Source organism: Diceros bicornis, chromosome 6, assembly GCF_020826845.1.
Source record: "Diceros bicornis minor isolate mBicDic1 chromosome 6, mDicBic1.mat.cur, whole genome shotgun sequence".
NCBI lineage: Eukaryota > Metazoa > Chordata > Mammalia > Perissodactyla > Rhinocerotidae > Diceros > Diceros bicornis.
The window spans coordinates 12,910,462-12,930,709 of NC_080745.1; the positions used below are offsets into that span (position 1 = coordinate 12,910,462).

Genomic DNA, 20,248 nt, shown 5'->3' on the forward strand with positions numbered 1-20,248 from the left:
ACCTTCTCCAAACCAACCTCACCCGTGACCCTGATAAATTGGGGTCATTCCACGACCTTAGCAGGGATTGTGAGCTTGGTGTCAGGGACTTTGAAGGCTGGCTGCATGCAGAAAGAAACGACCCCCAGATTCTAGAAGGCTCCAGATGAAAGGGATTGGAATGAGGGTGAGATTAGAAGCTGCACAAGTTATCTATATCACTGACCACAACGGAGGCCATGCCTGCTGCGTCTTCCTGGTCCGTGTGCTAGAAACATTTCCAGTGAAGTTAGCCCTTGAACTGAAGCTTAAAGGATGCTGGGAGAGTCCACAAACAGAGGGTGAGGGGCTTGTTCCAGGTGAGGGAACAATGTGTGTTAAAGCACAGAGGCTAAAGGACACAGGACTTTCTCGTAGATGGCTTCTGGGGGTCTAGAAGACCAGATCTCTCTGGGGAGTGAGATGTGGGTAGAGGGACAGGCAGGAGCAAAGCCCTAGAGGCCCCCAAATGCCAGGCCCTGGAGTTTATACTTCATCCCAACTATGGTGGGTGCCATCATTGAAGGAGAGGTGATGTCACAAGGGTCCCCCAGCTATCACAGAGAGGTGACCTGGGGAAGAGCAGGTTTGGCTACATTGAGTCTAACACGTCCAATACTATTGACAGAAGGTCAAAGAGAAATGTTGAATTGCCTTTCTCTGGCTTTTCACTCACAAGAGGTGAGCTCTCTACAGGGCAAAATAAACCCTCTTTTCCCTGTTCATGAGGGTAGCCTTCATCATAGAAATGCAGAGCTCCAGTCCTAGCTCAGCTGTCTGTGCTAACTGCCCCTCCAGGGGGCTGCTAGGTTTCTAGCCTTTCTAGACTCAGCTTGAAGAGGCGTCTCCTCTTTCAGGAAGCCTTCCGAGCCTCAAAAGGCTGCATTAGGTCCCCTCGTCAGAGCCGCACAGTTTCCTATACAAACCTCTACACGCGCATCATTGATACTTAAGTAAATGTCCCTGCGGGACAGTCTGATCCCCGAGACCAGACACTGGCTATCAGTCATCTCTGTGTGTCCCTCCTGCTTGAGCCCAGGCCTTGGGTGTGGGGGAAGCTGCAAGTGAGCGTCTGTGGAATGAATGAGGGATGTTCCACATGAGTACTCCCAGGCTGTATTTCTCAAACAGGGGTCCCACAAGCAACCCTCGGGCTCTTTATGCTCCCTAATAGAATTCTTAAACTTTTAGGAAGATCTAGAAAAAATTTTAAAGCACATAAATTATCCGGATAAGCACCTTGTAAACAACTGGTGGCACCTGACTCCTGTGCCCTGTTTGCATTTAGGTTGGCAATCAGGGTGACGTGATGGCTTCAATACATATCCATACTGTCCATGCTGGGAATTTGCGTCATGTCGGCACAAGGTAGTGAGGACCCGTCACTCCCAGAAGATTCTTCCTCGAATTCAGTCCCGTATTCACCTAAGAGGCAACTTGGTTTTGCAAGCACCAAGCTTGACAGTCACTTAGAATTAATGTTGTTAATCTGAGTTTTATTGCTGTTGTAATTGTGTTTGTATTTAATTTACACATTTGCTTTTGTTTTATAGTTATAAAGCAACTATAAACTTGAATGTTTGTGTTTGTGTTAAGTCGTTGTTTAAGCAGCAATAACTAGAGTCAACACGGACCCTGCAAGAATGTTCTTGGCCTTTGAAAGGACAATATTCAAGTTTGCAAAACACTGCTATGGGGAATTCTTACCCTCTTCTCCTAAGACTGATGGTAGCTCGGCTGGGCTCCGCAGTCCTTGGGTATGCACTGGGAGGGCCACAGGAAGTCTGATGGCAGAGCGTCAACAAACCCTCAGGGGTTCAAGCATCATTCATGGACCCTCTCTCCAGGTCCCTGCTCTCTGCCCCAAGCCAGGTGCAGTATGTACCACATGCGCGCGCACACACACACACACTCACATACTCACACACAGGCATATACACATGGTGTCTGGCTCTTGGTGCCAGGCTTTGAGAGCTAGTCGTGGCATTTTCGTGAAATGCTTGTTCCATCTTCCCTACAGCTCAGTACATCCAGGTCCTCACTGCCCCTGTGCCCAGCTCATTTCCCAGTGAGACTTCAGGTCCGTCTCACTGGAAGGGGAAGCATTAGAGTCTGAGAAGAGAATTGAAGAGGATGTACTGTGGTCTCGTAACCAATCCCCACACCACTAAGCATTCACACACCAGACTCCTTCTGCAAAACCCTCTGCCAGGTGCCCAAAGCACTCGGAGTGCTTGGGGCCAGTAGGCCACTCTGTGCTTGCCAAAAGTCAGCAGCTTGTTCCCAAATGTGTTTATGCCATTCCGGGCAATTAACTCAACAAACGTTGATTGAACACTCACTGTGTGCTTGCTCTCCTAAGGACCTGGGACCAGGAAAGCTCCCCACCCGAAACATGGACCTACTCACGCCTTGCTGGCTGCTGCCTTCCTGCCTCTGGTTCCTGCTTTTCAGCATCTGTATTCGTTTGCTAGGGCTGCCGTAACAAGATACTGCAGAATGAGGGGCTTAAACCACAAACATTTATTGTCTCACGGTTGTGGAGGCTGGAAGTGCGGGACCAAGGTGTCGGCAGGGCTGGTTTCTTCTGAGGCCTCTCTCCTTGGCTTGTAGATGGCCCTCTTCTGTGTCCTCTTAGGTCATCCCTCTGTATATCTCTGTGTCCTAATCTCCTCTTTTTATAAGGATACAAGTGATAATCGGATTAGGGACCACCCTGGTGAGCCCTAACTTACCTTATTACCTCTTTAAAGGCCCTATCTCCAAATATAGTCACATCCTGAGGTACTAGGGCATAGGACTTCAACATATGAATTTCAGGGGACACAATTCAGCCCATAGTAGCATCCGTTACTGAGCACCTCAGAGACAGGTGACTCCCACAGAAAGGTCAGTCAGGATCCCGCCACCTTCGACAGGACCCTCATCTTCCTCCACTGGCCTCCTACCTGGACCCTTTTGTGATGTCACATCCCCAGGCAATGTATTATCCTTAACATCTGCCGTTTCTGTCATTCCCCTTCTATCTCCCTTATCTAAGCTCGTCATCTTTCCTTCCTCCTCCTGCAATGCCTTCCCCGTCTTCCCCCTGAGGAGCCCTGTCTGCGCAATCTTGTTTTCTTTCCAGTTTCACTTTTACCCTTTCTCTCAACTGAGCGCCCACCATGGTCCTCTCTCGAGATCTCTCTCTCACTCACAGCTTTCGACCCTCATTTCTTAAATGAAGACACACCACGTAAAGAGCTCTGTAATTTAACTCTCTTGAGTTGGTTGGGTCCTCATCCATTGTAAAGTGCTCTTAAAACTAAAGCCAATTAAATTCCAAAGGACCAAGGAATAAGATATTAAAGCTGGAGTTTTCAAAGTGTGGTCTGTAGACCACAAATGTGGACAGGGAAGGCCCACAAAGTCACTTCTAACCTGAAGTACTGTTTGATGAAGTGTTTTATTGCCTTTTTATTATAAAATCATACTTCCCCAATGTAGAAAACTAAAAATAACGCACATTACAGAAAATCCAAAATTTATCAACAATTCTCAACTAGCGATAATCACTTTACATTTCATTGCACTTGTAATATTTCCATGAATATCTGTTGATCTAGTGAATGGAACATTTTCCATGTGATTTCCTAATTAGTCACATCTAATACACAAGTAAGCTTTTGATATCCATCTTACATCTCAATCCTTCCATGACCTCTTTTTTCAATGGTTTTTAGTTAATTCATTTGAGCTTTCACGGTAAGTATATTTTCTTTTTCTGAAAATCATAATTTTCTGTCCAATATATGTAACATTTCTGTTTCATGTTTTATTGAATTGTTGTAACTTCCAGAACAATGTTAAATAAAAATTGAAATAGATGACATATTTTACCTGATTTCAATGGGAACACGTGTAGATTTTTTGCTATTTTGTTCGCAATAAATACTCCATATCATCTGAAGAAAATTTCTATTCTTAGTTTCTAAAAAATTGATAATAGGAATGATTGTTGTATTTATTATATGTCTTTTTTAATCGAGATATAATTTGCATACCATAAAGTTCAGTTTTTCAAAGCATACAATTCAATAGTTTATTGTTGTGTAACCATCACTGATATCTAATTATGGAAAGTTTTCATCACTCCAAGAAGAAACCACATATCCATTAGAAGTCACTTCCCATTCCTCCCCTTCCTCTGAATCCCTAGCAACCACTAATCTGCTTTCTGTCTCTACAAATTTGACTATTTGCATATTTCATATACATAGAATCATACATTATGCAGCCTTTTGTGTCTGGCTTCTTTCACTTAGCATAATGTTTCCAAGGTTCATCCGTGTTGTACTGTGGATCAGTGCTTCATTCCTTTTTACAGCTGAATAATATTCCATTGCATGGATAGATCACATTTTATTTATCGACTCATCATTTGATGGGTATATAGGTTGTTTTCACTTTTTTGTATCATGAATAATGTTTATATGAATATTCATGTACAAGTTTTTGTGTGGACATATGTTTTTAATCATCAGAATTGCTGAGTCATATTGTAAGTCTATGTCTAACTTTTTGAGGAACTGCCAGAATGTTTTCTCAAGTGGCTGCACAATTTTACATTCCTACCAGCAATGTATGAAGTTTCTGATTTCTCCTTCTCCACGTCTTCAACTCTTGTTATTGTCTGTCTCTTTTATTATATTTTTTATATTGCATATTTTTTTTTATTATAGCCATCCTCATGGATGTGAAGTGGTATCTCATTGCATCTCTCTAAGGACTAATGATGTTAAGCATCTTTTCATGTGCTTATTGGTTATTTGTGTGTCTTCTTTGGAGAAATGTTTATTCAAATCTTTTGCCCATTTTTCAATTGGGTTATATTTATCTTTTTATTGTTTAGTTACAAGAGTTCTATATATATTCCAGATACTAGACTCTTATCAGATATGTGATGAGCAAGTATTTTCTCCCATTTTGTGGATTGTTTTTCGCTTTCTTGATAATGTCCTCTGAACAGTGTCCTCTGAACACAAGGTTATTAATTTTGATGAAGTCAAATTTATATATGTTTTCTGTTTGCTTGTGCTTTTGGTGTCATATCTAAGAAACCATTGCCTAATCCAAAGTCATGAAGATTTACACCTATGTTTTCCTCTAACAATTTTGTAGTTTTAACTCTTACATTTAGGTCTTTTTCATTTTGAGTTAATTTTTATATATGATGTGAGGTAGGGATCCAATTTCACTCTTGCATACAAATATCCAGTTGTCATAGCACCATTTGCTAAAAAGATTATTCTTTCCTCCATTGAATTATCTTGGCATCTTGTTGAAAAAACAATTGACCATAAATGTATGGGTTTATTTCTGAATATTATGTCTTTTTAATATCTACTGAGACAATCATAAGATCTTTCAAGATGAAGTACTGCTAGATTTAATAATTTTTAACTGTCTTTACAGTCTTGAGATGACCCAAACTCAGTCATGGTGTGTTGCTCTTTTCATATTCTATAAATTTGATTCACTATTATTTTGTGTTTTTAAGTGAGATTGATATATTGTTTACTTTTTTAGTACCATCTTTGTTAAGCTGTGTTATTAGGTTTCTGTAAGTTTCATAAAATAAGTTCCATCTTTTTCTATGATTTGGAGAAATAGAAGGTCTAAAGTGGTTCAAGATTTCAAATGTTTGAGGTCTCTTGAACCCTCTGGAAGAGCTCTCTTTACTCTGATACTCATCTTATTTGGTGGAGGTCCCAGGTCTCTGCAAAGTGGTATGTTTAAACCACAAATGAATACTTAACTCAGCTGAGTTTAAGTTATGTTTTGAGAACACGTCACTATCTTAAGAATAATTTTATCCACTCCTCCCCCCACCACATCAGCTCAAGTTATCCTCTACATTAAAAGTTTGCTTACCCAAGGTTCTTGTCATCTTTCATTTGTCCTGAACGCCCATCATCTTTCCCCTGATCTCCAGCTGCTGCTACTTAATCTAAAGAAAATACAGCCTGAGTAGTTGACTTGTTTGCTTTTCTGAATACCTCGCATCTGTCTTTACGTTCAGGTTTTGCTTCTCAGTGTGCTGGTGAGAGCACGGGCTCTGGAGCCAGGCTGCCTGCACGTGAAGCCTGACTCCGCTGTACACCAGCTGTACGACCTCAGCTTACTTACTCAATTAAGTAAATAAGATCTTAGCGTCCTCGCCTGTAAAACAGGGCTAATCATGGGAGCCACCTCACTGGATTGTGCAGAGCATTACATGACTTAATATTCATCAAGTGTTTAGAACGATGCTTGGCCCTTAGACTATCAGAGTTGAACACATATAGACACTGCCCTAGAAAGAAGGCAATGGGGACCCTGTTCTCCTCCTCCTTCAGGGACCCACTCCCAAGCAGGGCCCACCTGCTAGCTGCTGCTCCCCTTTTCTAGAACCGCACACAGACCTCCCCTGACAGACACACACAGAGCATGCTAACCACGACTGTTCAGGATGCAGCCCTCTCTCACTTGCTCGACCCCTCTCCCCAGACTTCCCCACTTTCTCTTGCATTCTCAGTCTCCTCCTGTCTACTGGATCATTCCCATTAGCATATAAACTTGCTCTCTCCCCATCTTTGTCTTTTTTTTAGTTTCCTTTCATCTAGCTACAGCCATTGTTGCTTTCCTCTTTAAAACAAACTGGCCAGCACAGTTGTCTCACGCTTGTCTTCGGTGGTTCATCTCGTGCCCACTACTGACCCGTGCCCTTCTGGCCTCAGCCCGAGACTGCTCTTACCAGGGCCATCAGCAACCTCCATGTGCCAAATGAAATGAAAAACGTTTCGTCCTCAGCTCACTCCCACTCCCTCCTATCTTTAACATTGCTCACCCCTCCTCAAAACACTCTTAGCTTTATTGACTTGGAAGAAAACTCCTCAGAGATGCACCCCCACCTGGTTTCTCCTTCCTTCATTGACACACTCTGTCTGTCTAACTCTACTCCAGCTCCCTAGTGAACCTCATCCACCCACTATTGTGGTATTAAATCGGGTACCATCCACGTGAGTTAGCTTCCTAATTTACATCTCCCATACAGACTTGTCTTCTGAGTTCTAAATCATAAACCACTTCCCACTCAACATCTCTACTTGGGAGTCCACCATTGGCCTTTAGAGTCAAATATGTCCTAACTGACCTCTGTCACCCCCACTCCCAGTACTTAGGCCTGTACATCCACATGCAGACCCATGCACACATATACATGTGCGTGCACACACTCACACGTGCATGTTCACACACACAAACATGTGCACACACACACACCTAATCTTCCTCCAAAGCTCCCCATATCAGTTACTGTACAACCCCCCACCATTTGCTCCTGCTAGGAACCTGGGCCCCGTTCCCTCACCCGCACATCCACTCATCCCCAAATCCTTTGGCTCTATTCCGCAAGCATGTCTTGAATGCACCCCCTCCTCTCTCTCTTGGCTTGTGACCAGCCTTATCCAACCACATCGCCCCTTGCCTGGTCTTCTCCAACAGCTTCTTAAGTGATCTCCCTACTTATTCCTTTCTTCTTTTGTTACTTACAAATCTATATTCCACACACAACCAGAGTGAGCTTTTTAAAACATGAATCTGATCATGTCACTTCTCTCCTTAAAACCATCTGCACTTGGAATGAGGCATACGCTAAGGCAGTATGATTGGAGAAGCCCTCTTCAAAAAAGTGATGAAGCTGAACCCTCAAAGATGAGCAAAGGGTCAGTCAGAAGAGTGACAGAGAAGGGTTGCATTTCACTTAGAGGGGAGAGCAAGTGCAAAGGCCCTGAGGTTTGAAAGCTTGGAGCATTTAAGGAAAGAAGGAAGGCCAATGGGACTGGACTGGACTATAGTGACTGAAGCAGTGAATGTTAAGAAATTGTGATGAACAATTTAGCAGGGCTGGGCCACGCAGGGCCCTGTAGGTCATGAAATGAGTACTTTCATAATTATTTTTAATTTTACATACATACAGGCTATTTTTCCCCACTGCCTGTAAGCTCCACAGAGCAGCATCCATGCCTGTTTTGTTCACTGTTTATTCCCCATCCCAGTACAGAGCCTGGCACATAGGTGCTAAACCTTTCTGGATTGTGTGAGGGGATAAACGTCTCCAGCATTCCAGCCAGGCCAAGTGGCTGGCAATTGCCCTAAGGTACTGTGCTATTCCCCTTCCTAAGATCCTCATTTTTGTCTCGCTCAGTGATTCTCAACTGAAGGGCAATTTTGCCCCCAGGGGACATTTGTTAATGTCCAGGGACGTTTTTGATGGTCACAGTTGTGGTGGAAGGGATGCTCCTGGCATTGGTGGGTAGATGCCAGAGATGCTGCTAAACATCCTACAGCGGACAGACAGCCCTCAAGACAAACAATTATTCAACCTAAAATGTGAACAGTGCTAAAGTCAACCCTGGCCCAGCTAATTCTACCTGTCCTCCAAGCCTCTGTGAGCATCACCGCTTTTGGAAGGTTTTTCTTCCTCATCAACCAGCATGAGCTAGGGCCCTCCCCTGGGCTCCCCAAACCTCCTTTGTGTGATTCATCCCTATGCTTTGCAATTGCCTATTCTAACTGCCTCCCACTGGGAGGTTGAGGTATATGTTTCATCAGCGTACCTAACACACAGTGAGCCAGCTGTGTATTTTCTTGAATGAATACAGCCCCTGGGCTGGGAATGGATAGGAGGGTGAAGATGAATTTTGTAGCAACATTTTAAAAATTTTAGTTGATATATGAACTCATGGGTCAGCAGGAATCACCCAGCCCCCTTCCCTACCTCTGCCTGTCGCCAGGTGTCTGTGCTAGTGTGTAACCTGCAGAGGCGGCAACTTCCTATGGGTCTGACCGTGGACTCACAGCATGGTTCACTCAATTAGTCATTGCCTTAAATTTGAGTTATTCAAGTTTAATCCCACTAAAATAAGACATAGAACTAGGGCATATGATGTGTTCCTAACAATGAAAAAAATAGGGCTGAAGCTTCATTTGCAGTGGGCTCTCCCGCAAGTCATGACCTGCTTGATCCACCAGCAAAAATAGAAATCCCTGGGGCCACACGCTTAGGGGCTTCAGATCTTGTGGTGGCTGCCAGAAACGCTTGAAGCCCTCCTCTTTGGATTCAGGTTTGAAATGGAGTCTGGTTGAAATGCTGTGCCCTTTGGAAGGGTTCCTTCCCCTTCCCCTCTCGCGGCCCACCCAGCTCTATGTTCCCCTGCTTCCTTGCCCTGGCCCCCGTCCTCTCTCCCTGCCCTGGTGGCTCTGGTCGTGCCGGCTGGGGAAGGAGCACCGGAGGTGCCAGAAGTGAGGGCAGAGCTGGGCGCGTCACTCCAGCTCACTGCTTCTGCTGCTGTGACTGAAGCGCCTCGACGTGGGACCGCGGACATTCACTGTTGTCCGAAGGGCTCTGTTCCTCCTCCAGCTGTTGCTCCTGCGCTTTGTCCCGAGCCCGCCTTCTCTCCAGCATCTCCTCAAAAAAGATCTGGCAGCTGAAGCCCTCTTGGATGCCATATTGGGCGTGCTCCAGCAGCGCCTCCAGCGTGGGGAACACCCGGCAGCAGGCCACACAGCGCAGCCCGTAGTTGGTGGTGACCAGCCAGTCCGGAGGGTCCCGCAGCTCCTGCAGGCAGCACTCCAGGGGCGCCAGCAGCTCCGTGTCATCCGGCTCTGGGGAGCAGTTGTTCTTGCTGGCTTCCAAGTCCCAGCGCAGGTCGGTGTTGGAAGCCATCTCAAAGGAGGAGCCTTTCCTCCTCTGCCTCTTGATGAACTCAGCTTCATGAATGCGGGGCTTCCTGCTGACCGGCTCGAAGCCAGTCTCGGTCTCCCAGGCCACGGCCACGCCCTGCACAGTCTGCACGTGGGTGTAGAAGGCACACACACTTTGCTGGGCAGCGTCCTCGTCGTGCATGTAGGAACAACAGGACTGGTACTGGGAGTAGGACTGGTACTCAGAGGAGGACTGGGATGATGGAGAGCTGCTCCAGCTCAGCATCCTCCGTGCCCTGGAGACGAAGCAGATGTCCTCCTCGTGGAGAAAGGGTAGCCCCGGCCTCAGAGATGACTCTTCCCTCTTCATGGTTCCTGAGAAGTGGGAGGACATTTTCGTCAGTGCCCCCCAAGGGGTCAGTGCCACAACCCACCTTCAGGACTCTTAAAGGGTGCAGGTTCCTGGGGCCCTTGGGCAGGTACCATCGCCTCCCTATACCTGTTTCCCCATAAAATGGGGATGACAATAATGCCTACCTCATGGGGCGATGACAAGGATCAAATAATGTATAGATAGACAGGTGTATCTGTAAGTTATGGGTATGATGATAAGGATCAAATAACGTATGAATGTACTCTCGGAAAACTTGACTAAACTCAAAAAGGCCATCGGCTGGTGAATAAACAGATTGTGGTACATCCATACAATGCAACCCTATTCATCGATAGAAAGGAATGAACTACTGATCCACGCAAAACATTGACAAATCTCTAATGCATTATGCTAACTGAAATCCAGGCTAAAAAGGCCATATCGTATATGATTCCATTTAGATGGCATTCCAGAAAAGGCAAAACTATAGGGAGAGAGAACAGATCAGGGGTTACCAGGAGCTGGAGGCAGTGGTGGGAACTTCAAAGGGTCACAAGGGAACTTTTGGGGGAATTGAAAATGTTCTACATCATGATCGTGGTGGTGGTTACACAAATGTACATGTGTCAAAATGCTTCAAATTGTACACTTAAAATTGGTGATGTTTGCGTATATAAATCACAGCTCAATGAAGACAATTTAAAATGCAATGCAAGAGAAGTGCGTTGGCCAGGCCATCCAGCCCCACTTTCCTCTTCAGCATTTGTGCTGTGTCTCCATCTTACACTCGTTGTATCCCCATCACTCTATAAGTGCTTGTCATGTTTTAACTCCTTTAATATCCAAAAATTTTTTTAAAACCCTAAGAAATTGCACTGCTATGGTTCCCATTTGACCGATTAGGAAACTGAAGCACAGAAAGTTTAAATGACTGATAGAGCCAGAGATGATGCCAGGCACTCGGCCCCGAGAGCCAGTGTTACCCATGGGAGCTGCCCACGGTCACTTTACAGTGGTCTTCAAATTGATGTGCTGGATTAACTTTAAAGATTTTATTTATTTATTTATTTTTCCCCAAAGCCCCAGTAGATAGTTGTATGTCATAGTTGCACATCCTTCTAGTTGCTGTATGTGGGACGTGGCCTCAGCATGGTCAGAGAAGCGGTGCATGGGTGCGCGCCCGGGATCCGAACCCGGGCCACCAGAAGCGGAGCACGTGCACTTAACGCTAAGCCACGGGGGAGGCCCTGGATTAACTTTAATCAATTTATTATTGAGGAATTTTTTATATCATTCAGAAATCACAAGGTTGACATGTCAATTCTGTTTTTTCGAATGTACATTAAAATATATAATCATGAACATTTTACTTAATCCTCATACCTCCCAAGACCACCTCATATACACACAAGGGCCTCGGTCACACCCACCATCCATTTTTATGGCCAACACAACACTTTGGTACCACCGAGGGGCGACCCAGCGGCCACCCCTCCCCCTCCCGAGCCTCCCTCCCAGGGAACACAACTGGCCGCACTCTTTCTTTTGACCTACCTGGCCAGCACACTTCCACGCTCTCCTCGGTGGACCCCGGGCTGGTCAAGCTGAGGGTGGTCCCATCTGTTGGTGACTGCTCTCCCCTACAGTCTGTGAAGTGGCGTTTCATGTTTTGACACCAGCACCAGGGGGCTCAGTGCTCAGCTGTTTGGTGAGAGTTGGCTTGGGCTGTGCTGAAGCCCTCCCGGCCCCAGCCCGAGCAGCCCCTGGGTTCCCTGTGGTCACTAGGACCTTGGCTTTATTCTATGACCTCATCAGTGACAATGATCTGTTCTGTGACCCATGGCAAGGACGGAGACCCAGGCAGGATGCCAGGAGAGGCTTCCCACCAGGATCTCATTTCCCTCTGAGAGTTTTTCTGCCTTGTGTATTGTCAGGGACACACAGAAACACAAAACACAGACACACACCCATGAAGACACAACCACCTAAACACACCCACGTAGACACTTATAAACATGTAAACACACCTATACTCACACAGACATACACATACATGATCACTCAGACACACATACACTCAAACATACATATACATACACACATACACACTTACACAATATACACTCACACACACAACACACAAATTCACACCACATTCACTTAATCATAGATATGCTCACATTCATACTTTCATCACTAGACACCAAAACGAGACTACTTCCCACTGGGGAAACAGTGGGTGACCAAAAATCTTGCCTCCTCCCAGCTGTTCCAAGGCTCTTCTCCTACCTCACTCAGGCCTCTCAGCCCTCCATGGCCTGGGGCCCCAGGCCCTCTCTCACCTCTCCTCCCACTGGCTCACCCTTACTCAGCTCCTGGGACTCACACACACCAGGATGCTCCACCTTGGGGCTTCTGCACTCGCCCTTCCCTCTGTTGCGAGCCCCCCCCCCCATGTCCCGTGTGCTCGCTCTCTCACGTTGGTCTCTGCTGAAACAGCAGCTTATCAGAGCAGTTGCCCTGAAACCCTAACAAAAACAGCACTCTTCAGCCCTCCATCTCTCTGTCACCTTACTCTGCTTTATTCATTTATTTATTTTTTGTGAGGAAGATTAGCCCTGAGCTAACACCAGTTGCCAACCCTCCCCTTTTTGCCGAGGAAGATTGGCCCTGGGCTAACATCCATGCCCATTTCCTCTACTCTATATGTGGGGCACTGCCACAGCATGGCTTGATAGGTGGTGCGTAGGTCCACACCCAGGATCCAAACCTGTGAACCCCGGGCCACTGAAGTGAAGCGTGTGATCTTAACCACTACACCGCTGGGCCAGCCCCACCCCCTACTTTATTTTTCGTTGTAGAATTTATCACCTTCAGATACTATAATGTATGTGTGTGTGCATAATGGGCTTATCTGTATTCATCTCCTTCTTAAATGTAAGCTCCATGAAGAGAGAGACTTCATTCATTTTCCCCCGTTACGTCCCTGGCATCTGGAATAATGTTTTACTCATTAACAAGCACTCTAGAAATAATTGTCAGATTAATGAATAAACAAACAATGAACACTTTGGAGCTGCTGACTAGGGCTCATCTTCCTGGGGGAGATAGCTTCTCTCTGCACCTCAGTCTCCGTCGCCCCGAGGCAGGCTGCTTCTCACCCACAACTCTGAGTCCCCTCCTGATTCTCCACCTGCGCAAATCTCCCTCCAGACACAGTCCATCCGACACACCCTCCTGCTCGCCATCTCTCTCTGCCCCGGGATACCCTAGCGTTTGCATATACTTCCTCCAACACACTTCTCACCTTTTTCCTGCAACCTTTGCTCGGTCTCACCAACTGTATTCCTCTGGATCCCAAATTCTAAAGAGTTCAGAAAGATGATGGATTGAAAGTAATCCCAACATTCCAAAAGTAACCCCCATACCACCCGCACAGCCAGCACCCAGGAATACACTCCTATCCAGAAGGAGAGGCCCCTATGGGAAAGAAACCACCCCAGAGCTTTACTGCCTGACGAAAAGTCACACTTGCACCAACAAAGAGGCCGTGTTCCCTGATGGGCAGAGGAAATACTGTAAATGTGTTCTTTCTCACCAAATAAATCCAGAGACTTGCCTCATAAAAACAGGGGGGTATCAGCAAAAAGTAAGTAGATCAATGGAAGATAAAAGGCAGCCCAGAAAAAGATCACATTATATATTCAAATCTTTAAGGGATAAAGTAAATAACAAAAGTCTGGGAGGTAAAGACCAGGTCAATAAATGATGCTTAAAAATTTTATTCACTTTAAAAAAAATCAACTTTGGTCTCACCTCATATAAAACAAATAAGAATATTTTCAGATGGTCCTATGGTCATGTTTTAATTAAAAATGTTTAGAAAGAGGGGCCAGCCCGGTGGCGCAAGTGGTTGAGTGCGCGCGCTCCGCTGCGGCGGCCTGGGGTTCGCCAGTTCGGATCCCAGGCGCGCGCTGACCCACTGCTTGTCAGGCCATGCTGTGGTAGCGTCCCATGTAAAGTGGAGGAGGATGGGCACGGATGTTGGCCCGGGGCCAATCTTCCTCGGCAAAAAAAAAGAGGAGGATTGGCAGATGTTAGCACGGGGCTGATCTCCTCACAAAAAAAATAAAATGTTTAGAAAGAAAATAGAAGTTAACATTTGTAATTACAAAGTGGCTTTTCTAAACTTAAATGATAATCTTTGAAAGCATTGAGAACATTTGTCATCTTTTTTTAACTTCATTACTTAAGAAAACTCACTGTTTCAATTCGCATTTCTCTACTCTTTAGTGAAACTGAAATGAACAGTTCAGTAAAGGAAATGAACAAGCTATTCCCAGGAGAAGCAATGCAGATGGCTGATAAACATATAAGAAGATGTTCAACTTAACATAATAAGGAAACTACAAATTAAAAATACATGGTATACAGTACATCATTTTCACTCCTAAGATAAGTGAGAGTTGAAAAGATTTGCAGCACGAAGCACTGCTGAGGACATGAGGAAATGAGTGCTTTTACACTCTATTGGCAACAGTGCAACTTGCTCTTCTCAATGGAAATTTTACAGCACTCATCAAAGTCAAAAACTGGTATGCTCTTTCACTCAACAGTTTATTTATCATCTCTTTCCTGGGAAACATTTGCATTTTGTGCCATGTGCATAAAATAGCACATATAGAAATGTTTATTGCAATATTGTTTATAATAGAAAAAAGAATAGGAAACATTTCAAAGATCCATCGAAATAATGAAATGATTAAATAAATTACAACATAACGAAACTGTGGAATATTATACTGCAATAAAAAGAAAGAGATCTACATGAACTAATAAATGAATTCACGTTAAGTGAAAAAAGATGCAAGGGAATTCTACTTATATAAAAATTAAACATGCTCCCTTCTCCCCAAATGATAAAAGCAAGATGCAAGCGAATCCCACTTATAAAAATATTAAACATGCTAACCCCTCCCCCACAAAAGCCCCAGACCAAGTTGTATGTTCTATGTATGTAAGGCACAGAGGAGGTCTGAAGACAATCACCTCTAAATAGGAATTCTGGTGACCTCAGGGAAGGGGAGAAAGATTAGGTGGGGCTGTGGGAGGTGGTGTTTTCCAAAGATGGTCACACTAGTCCATCTCCCATCCCACGAGCTCTTCTTACAACATGAAGTTGACACTCCTCCATTGAGAGACAAGTTCTCTCTCCCTGAATGGGGGCAGACTTTGTAACTGCCTCCACCAATAGAATGCAGAGGAGTGATGCTTTGAGACTTTCAATGCTAGGTCATAAAAGACAATATAATTTCCTCCTGGCTCATTCTCTCTCTCCACTCTCCTTTGGACTCAACCGCCATGTTGTGAGGAAGCCCAAGCCACATGGAGAGGCCACGTGGAGGTGCTCCAGCAAACAGCCCTGGCAAAGGTGCCAGCCAACCACCAGACATACAAGTGAACAAGACTTCAGATGATCTGCCTTGCAGCCTTTGAGTCTGCCAGCTGGGGCCACAGACATCTTGGAACAGAGACTAGCCATCCCCTTTGAATTCAGCCATCTGCCATGCCTGAATTCCTGACCCTCAGAAACTGTGACCATAAGTAAAACATTTGTCTTTTACCAGGTCTGGGGGCAATTTGTTACACAGCCACAGTAATTCAACAGACTTGCTTTTCCCTATACTGTTTAAAAATGTTCCAGTGAGACAGCTCACTGACCAGCGTCTGTACCACAGTGCTTCTCCCTGGTCCAGTTGAGTGCTGTGGTTCCCCCAGCACACCTTGGGAAGATGGCTCCCACCACCTGCCATCCATTTACTTATTTGTTCAATCGCAGTATTCCTGTGCAGCCATTTCAGAATTGCTAACCTGTACCCCCAGGGGAAACTACTTTACCAACTACATTACAAGGTTCATATAGTTGCTTTTGTCTTTAGCCTTACAATTTCTAGTCAAAACGTCATTTTCCAGAGTTACTTGGGTCAGCCCCTTTATTCTCCCAGAATCTACGTATCTTCTTTCTAATCCTCTCAACAACCCCGCCAGGTAGGCACTGTTAACCCTACTTTATAGAGGGATGTTGAGGCTCAGAGGGGTTGGGTGAGGCGCGGATCGGAGGGACGAGAGCGGGTGCTTACATCTCAAGCCTGGAGGCAGGGCTGCTTTGCCAGGCTGCCCTCATGCTGCCCCTGTGGGCTTCTTCCCCGGGAGGCTGGCTTAGGGCACAGCCCCATCTAAGGTGTGTGACTGTCCTTCACCCTCCCGTGGCCTCTGGGCTGCCTCTGTCCATGGGAAAGCCCTCTGTCCCAGCCCCTCCTCTTGCTCCATGCAGATATTTAGCTAAGGCCACCCATACAGGGTTCCTGTCCCCCTGGGGGAAGGAAGGGGAAGATGGTTATGGCCCAGGCCCTTCCAGACCCCTGCATCCCAGCCCCCGCAGTTTTCCAGCTGGTTCCCCAGCCTCGCCAAGAACTTCCATGCTCCACCACTGCAGCCAGCAGAGTTGGTGTGCAAAACCCCACAAGGACCAGCGCAGCACTTTCTTGGAGCTCTGACTCCTAGCCAACTCATTTCACAAGTTGCATGCGAGCCCTAATCCTCATCAAGAAGGCCTGGAGTCTTTTCCAGTCTTAACTTTTCTTCCAAACCCTCCTCTTCACAGGCCCTGTTTTTCTCAGCTGGGAAGGGGCTAACAGGAAACAAACCAGCCACAGGCCAGCAGGAAGCAGAGACGCCACCTCTCGCTTCCCTTCCCTTCTAATGCCAGAAATTGGCTTGTGCCACAATCTAGGCTACAGACAGAATCAGAGCATTCATCCCAAGCTGATGAGCATCCAGAAATAGCCCGTCCACTCGGCCAAGGAGCCTGACGTTACCCAGGGTGGCACATCGGTCATGGCATTTCTGTGGCCGAGCGGCTGTGTAATGAGTTTCAAGTGGGCAACGCTCCTCTCTTCACACTAGAAAACGGGGCCCTGCGAGGGGCTGCCAACCGCCCTGCCACTGCCCCGCAAAGAACTCCTATTAGTAGACTTGACACCGAGGGAGGGAGAGAAGTGGTGAGCTGCCCAGATGCTGCCAGCCTGGTGTCGGGTGGGCTCCAGAGGGGGACATCTTCCCCACTGAAGGGCAATCCCTAGGAATTATCGATGACCTCAGCCTTGTGCTAACTCTGCAGAGAAAGTGCCAGAAGATATCAGACAAGCCGAGGATCAGAGTAGGGAAATATTATCTTTTGGGTTCATTCTCTGCTGCTTCATGTAACTATTTAAAAAGAAGTGAGTCAGTGGACCACAGTGGGAGGAAAGACTCAGCCACAGAGAAATGTAAGACGCAGAGCTCTTCGGCAGGCTCCCCAAGCAAACGGGGAAGGGAGCTTTGCTTTTGTTTTCCTTCAGGCCAATAACAGGCTGCCTCTTCTCCGTGGTTTGTTTGGAGCTGTCTCAGGTTTTGACCTTAACCTCAGAGCGCCCACACAAAAAGCCTAGGCCTTCTCTGTCATCAGGGAGCAGTGAGGGGGACGCCCCTCAGGCTGGGCCCTCGGGCATGTGGGTGGCTGTGCTCCAGGCCTCGGAGCCCCAACCTGGCCCGGAGGCTACCTCCCTCCTGCCCAGCTCTGTCTCCACGGGACCGCAAATGTTCAATGAGATCTCATGATGCAAAAGAGTCTTTTTCCATCATATGCTTCCTTGGAAGGGTGATCTCAGCTGGGAGGAAGAACATCCAGGCTGGAGGCCATGCACGTGACCCAGGAGCTCCAAGATCCCAGCAGCTGGTCACTCCCCACACGTGTTCTTAGGGAGCCAGGCTCAGAGTTCTGGGGAAAGGGATGGGTGTTCCCTCTTTCTATGTCCAAAATGTGCTGGCCATAGGCCACCCTGGACACAGCTCTCAGGCCACCAGTTGCTACCTTATCCTGAGTGAACCTTCTGGAAGTGTGGCTCCAACTTGGAGGGTGAGATTCCAGAACCCCACAGACCAGCAGTGAGTTCCCACAATTTCTAAGTGTGCCGGGCAGCCTCCCACACAGCCTTCAGCTCACATCCAAGGCATCTGCAACAACCACTGGAAAGCAGCACACGCTCACAGATAACCAGAGCAGCACTGGGGTGACTTATTTTTATCCCCACAATTAGAATAGCTATTACACAGCCCTGTCTTAAGGCTGGCTTCTTCCCATCCAGTCCTTCAGAGAAAGTGTCTCTTTTGTGAGATGATGCAGCTGCTTAATGGATGGTAGAGGCGGCCCAGGGGAGGCCGGCCACTGTCGCTCCTCCAGCACACTTCTCAAAGCCTTGTACTGATCCCAGGCCCTCCAGGAATGAAGCAGGGGTGAGGTGCCGGACTTCTGGGAAGGCTGGATCATGTTGCGTGAAATTCCCACAGGAAAGTTCCCAAGAAAGGAACTGAGGCCAAGAATCAGGGGCCAGAACTTGAAGATGACCCAGCAAATTTATTATTACTTTATGGGATACAACACATGATAGGCTATTTATATAGCACAAATTCATTGGCACTGGTACATTACAGCGAAATACCACTGAACAGGCCAAAAAATAATTTTTATGTTATTCACCTGCCTAGTGAAAGAGATATGAATGGCTCTTATTTGAACCGTAATACATACACAAATTTAAGTCGGCTTATAGGAAAATTACAGGCCACAGACATTAGTAATGTGATAAGGAGTGGTCACACTGTACAATTCACCTCCTAACCCACAGAAAATTAAATTGATCACAATAAAACCAAACTAAGATAATTAAAAGGCAAGAACAGCGCCAGCATGCTTTCCCCAAATTGCCGAGTTTCTCTCTGCACGAGACGTGTGCAGTGGAGCTTGGCTGTGTGCAAGAGAGCCAGACATCTTAGCAGGACCCCAAATTTCCATGCTTGCAAAGCCTAGTACTGGACTATTTTAATATACAAATGCCAAACATTTGGAACCAAAATACATTAGATTGCCAGTGTGTAGCCCTCAGTTGCACGGAAAAAATGAAGTCAGTGTAACCATGCATTATTCCTCCTTAAGGATGGAGCGGTGACTTGCATTTTTAATGAGTCCATGGCCCAGAAGGGCTTCCACTGGTGTGCTGGGGCCAGCTAGTACAAGCTGTGAGAGCCCATTGTTAAATCTTTCAATAACTTTTTGCAAGGCAGTTGTTAAACACTGTCACTATCAAAATTAAAATCATATAAACTTACAACTAAAAAAACTATATTAGACGCAAATTAATAAATACCTAAAAACGCATTAATTCCTAATTGTTTTACTACGTTTTATGACACATTGGCAGCTTCTAAGAGGCCTTGAAAGGAGTATTTACACCATGTAACTGGCAAAGGCTAAATAAAGTCAATGCCTTTCCTGCACCCTACCACCACCATCTCCAGGCAGGGAGCCAGTTGTTAAATATTTACCACGCACCTCTGGGGCCTCCTACAGGCAATTACCAGAGCCCACTGTTCTGGCTGTGAAGACAAGCCCTTTAGGCAAGTTTCCCCCAGTAACTCCAACTTTCCAGAAGTTTCCACAATACAGGCTGTCTCTTAATCCGTCAGAGAAGCGCTCAAGGACTCTCCCACCTGTATGAGGGTCACAGTTTAGAAAGGACACCCCCATCCATCATTCTATGATTCTCACAGCAACCTAGAACTGTGGGCAAAGGATATTCTTTCCCTTCTAATACATGAGGACACTGAGCCTTAGGGTGAGGAGGGCGGTTTCCTGGCTTCACACAGCCTGTAGGGTGGGAGCCTAGCTTTTTCGACTAGATTAGCTAGATCAGGCGGGCACATTTTATTTTAAAAAAAAAGAAGAATAATTAAATAAACACAAGGTCCACAACTGGTATACTGTGGTGGGAAAATTAAATGGAAACAAATTTTCTGGAAATATGTAGCAACAACTTTATACCTGTGATACTGTCTGTCTCAGCGATCCCACTTCCACAACTTTATCCTTAAAGAAATTAAGAGAGCCAGCCCTGATGGCCTAGTGGTTCAAGTTCGGTGCTCTCACTGATTCAGTGGCCCAGGTTTAGTTCCTGGGCAGGGAACCACACCACTCACCTGTCAGTAGCCATGCTGTGGCAGCGTCCCACATAGAATAACTAGAAGGACTTCCAA

The 20,248-nt window shown here is 46.1% G+C and overlaps 1 protein-coding gene across 1 annotated transcript; it reads right to left on the reverse strand.

Moving 5' to 3' along the window:
- Nucleotides 1-9,373: 9,373 nt before the first annotated feature.
- Nucleotides 9,374-11,783, reverse strand: FAM170B (family with sequence similarity 170 member B). The gene is made up of 2 exons (XM_058542646.1): nt 11,672-11,783; nt 9,374-10,119 (listed from the first exon to the last, which is right to left on the reverse strand). The coding sequence occupies exons 1-2, from the start codon at nt 11,781-11,783 to the stop codon at nt 9,374-9,376; spliced, it is 858 nt and encodes a 285-aa protein (XP_058398629.1).
- Between the last annotated feature and the right edge of the window lie 8,465 nt (nt 11,784-20,248).

Coding starts and splice junctions, on each gene's coding strand:
- FAM170B (XM_058542646.1), bottom strand. CDS start 11,783: ATGAAACGCCACTTCACAGACTGTAGGGGAGAGCAGTCACCAACAGAT. Junction 10,120..11,671: donor CGTGGAAGTGTGCTGGCCAG/GTAGGTCAAAAG, acceptor CCCACTTCTCAG/GAACCATGAAGAGGGAAGAG.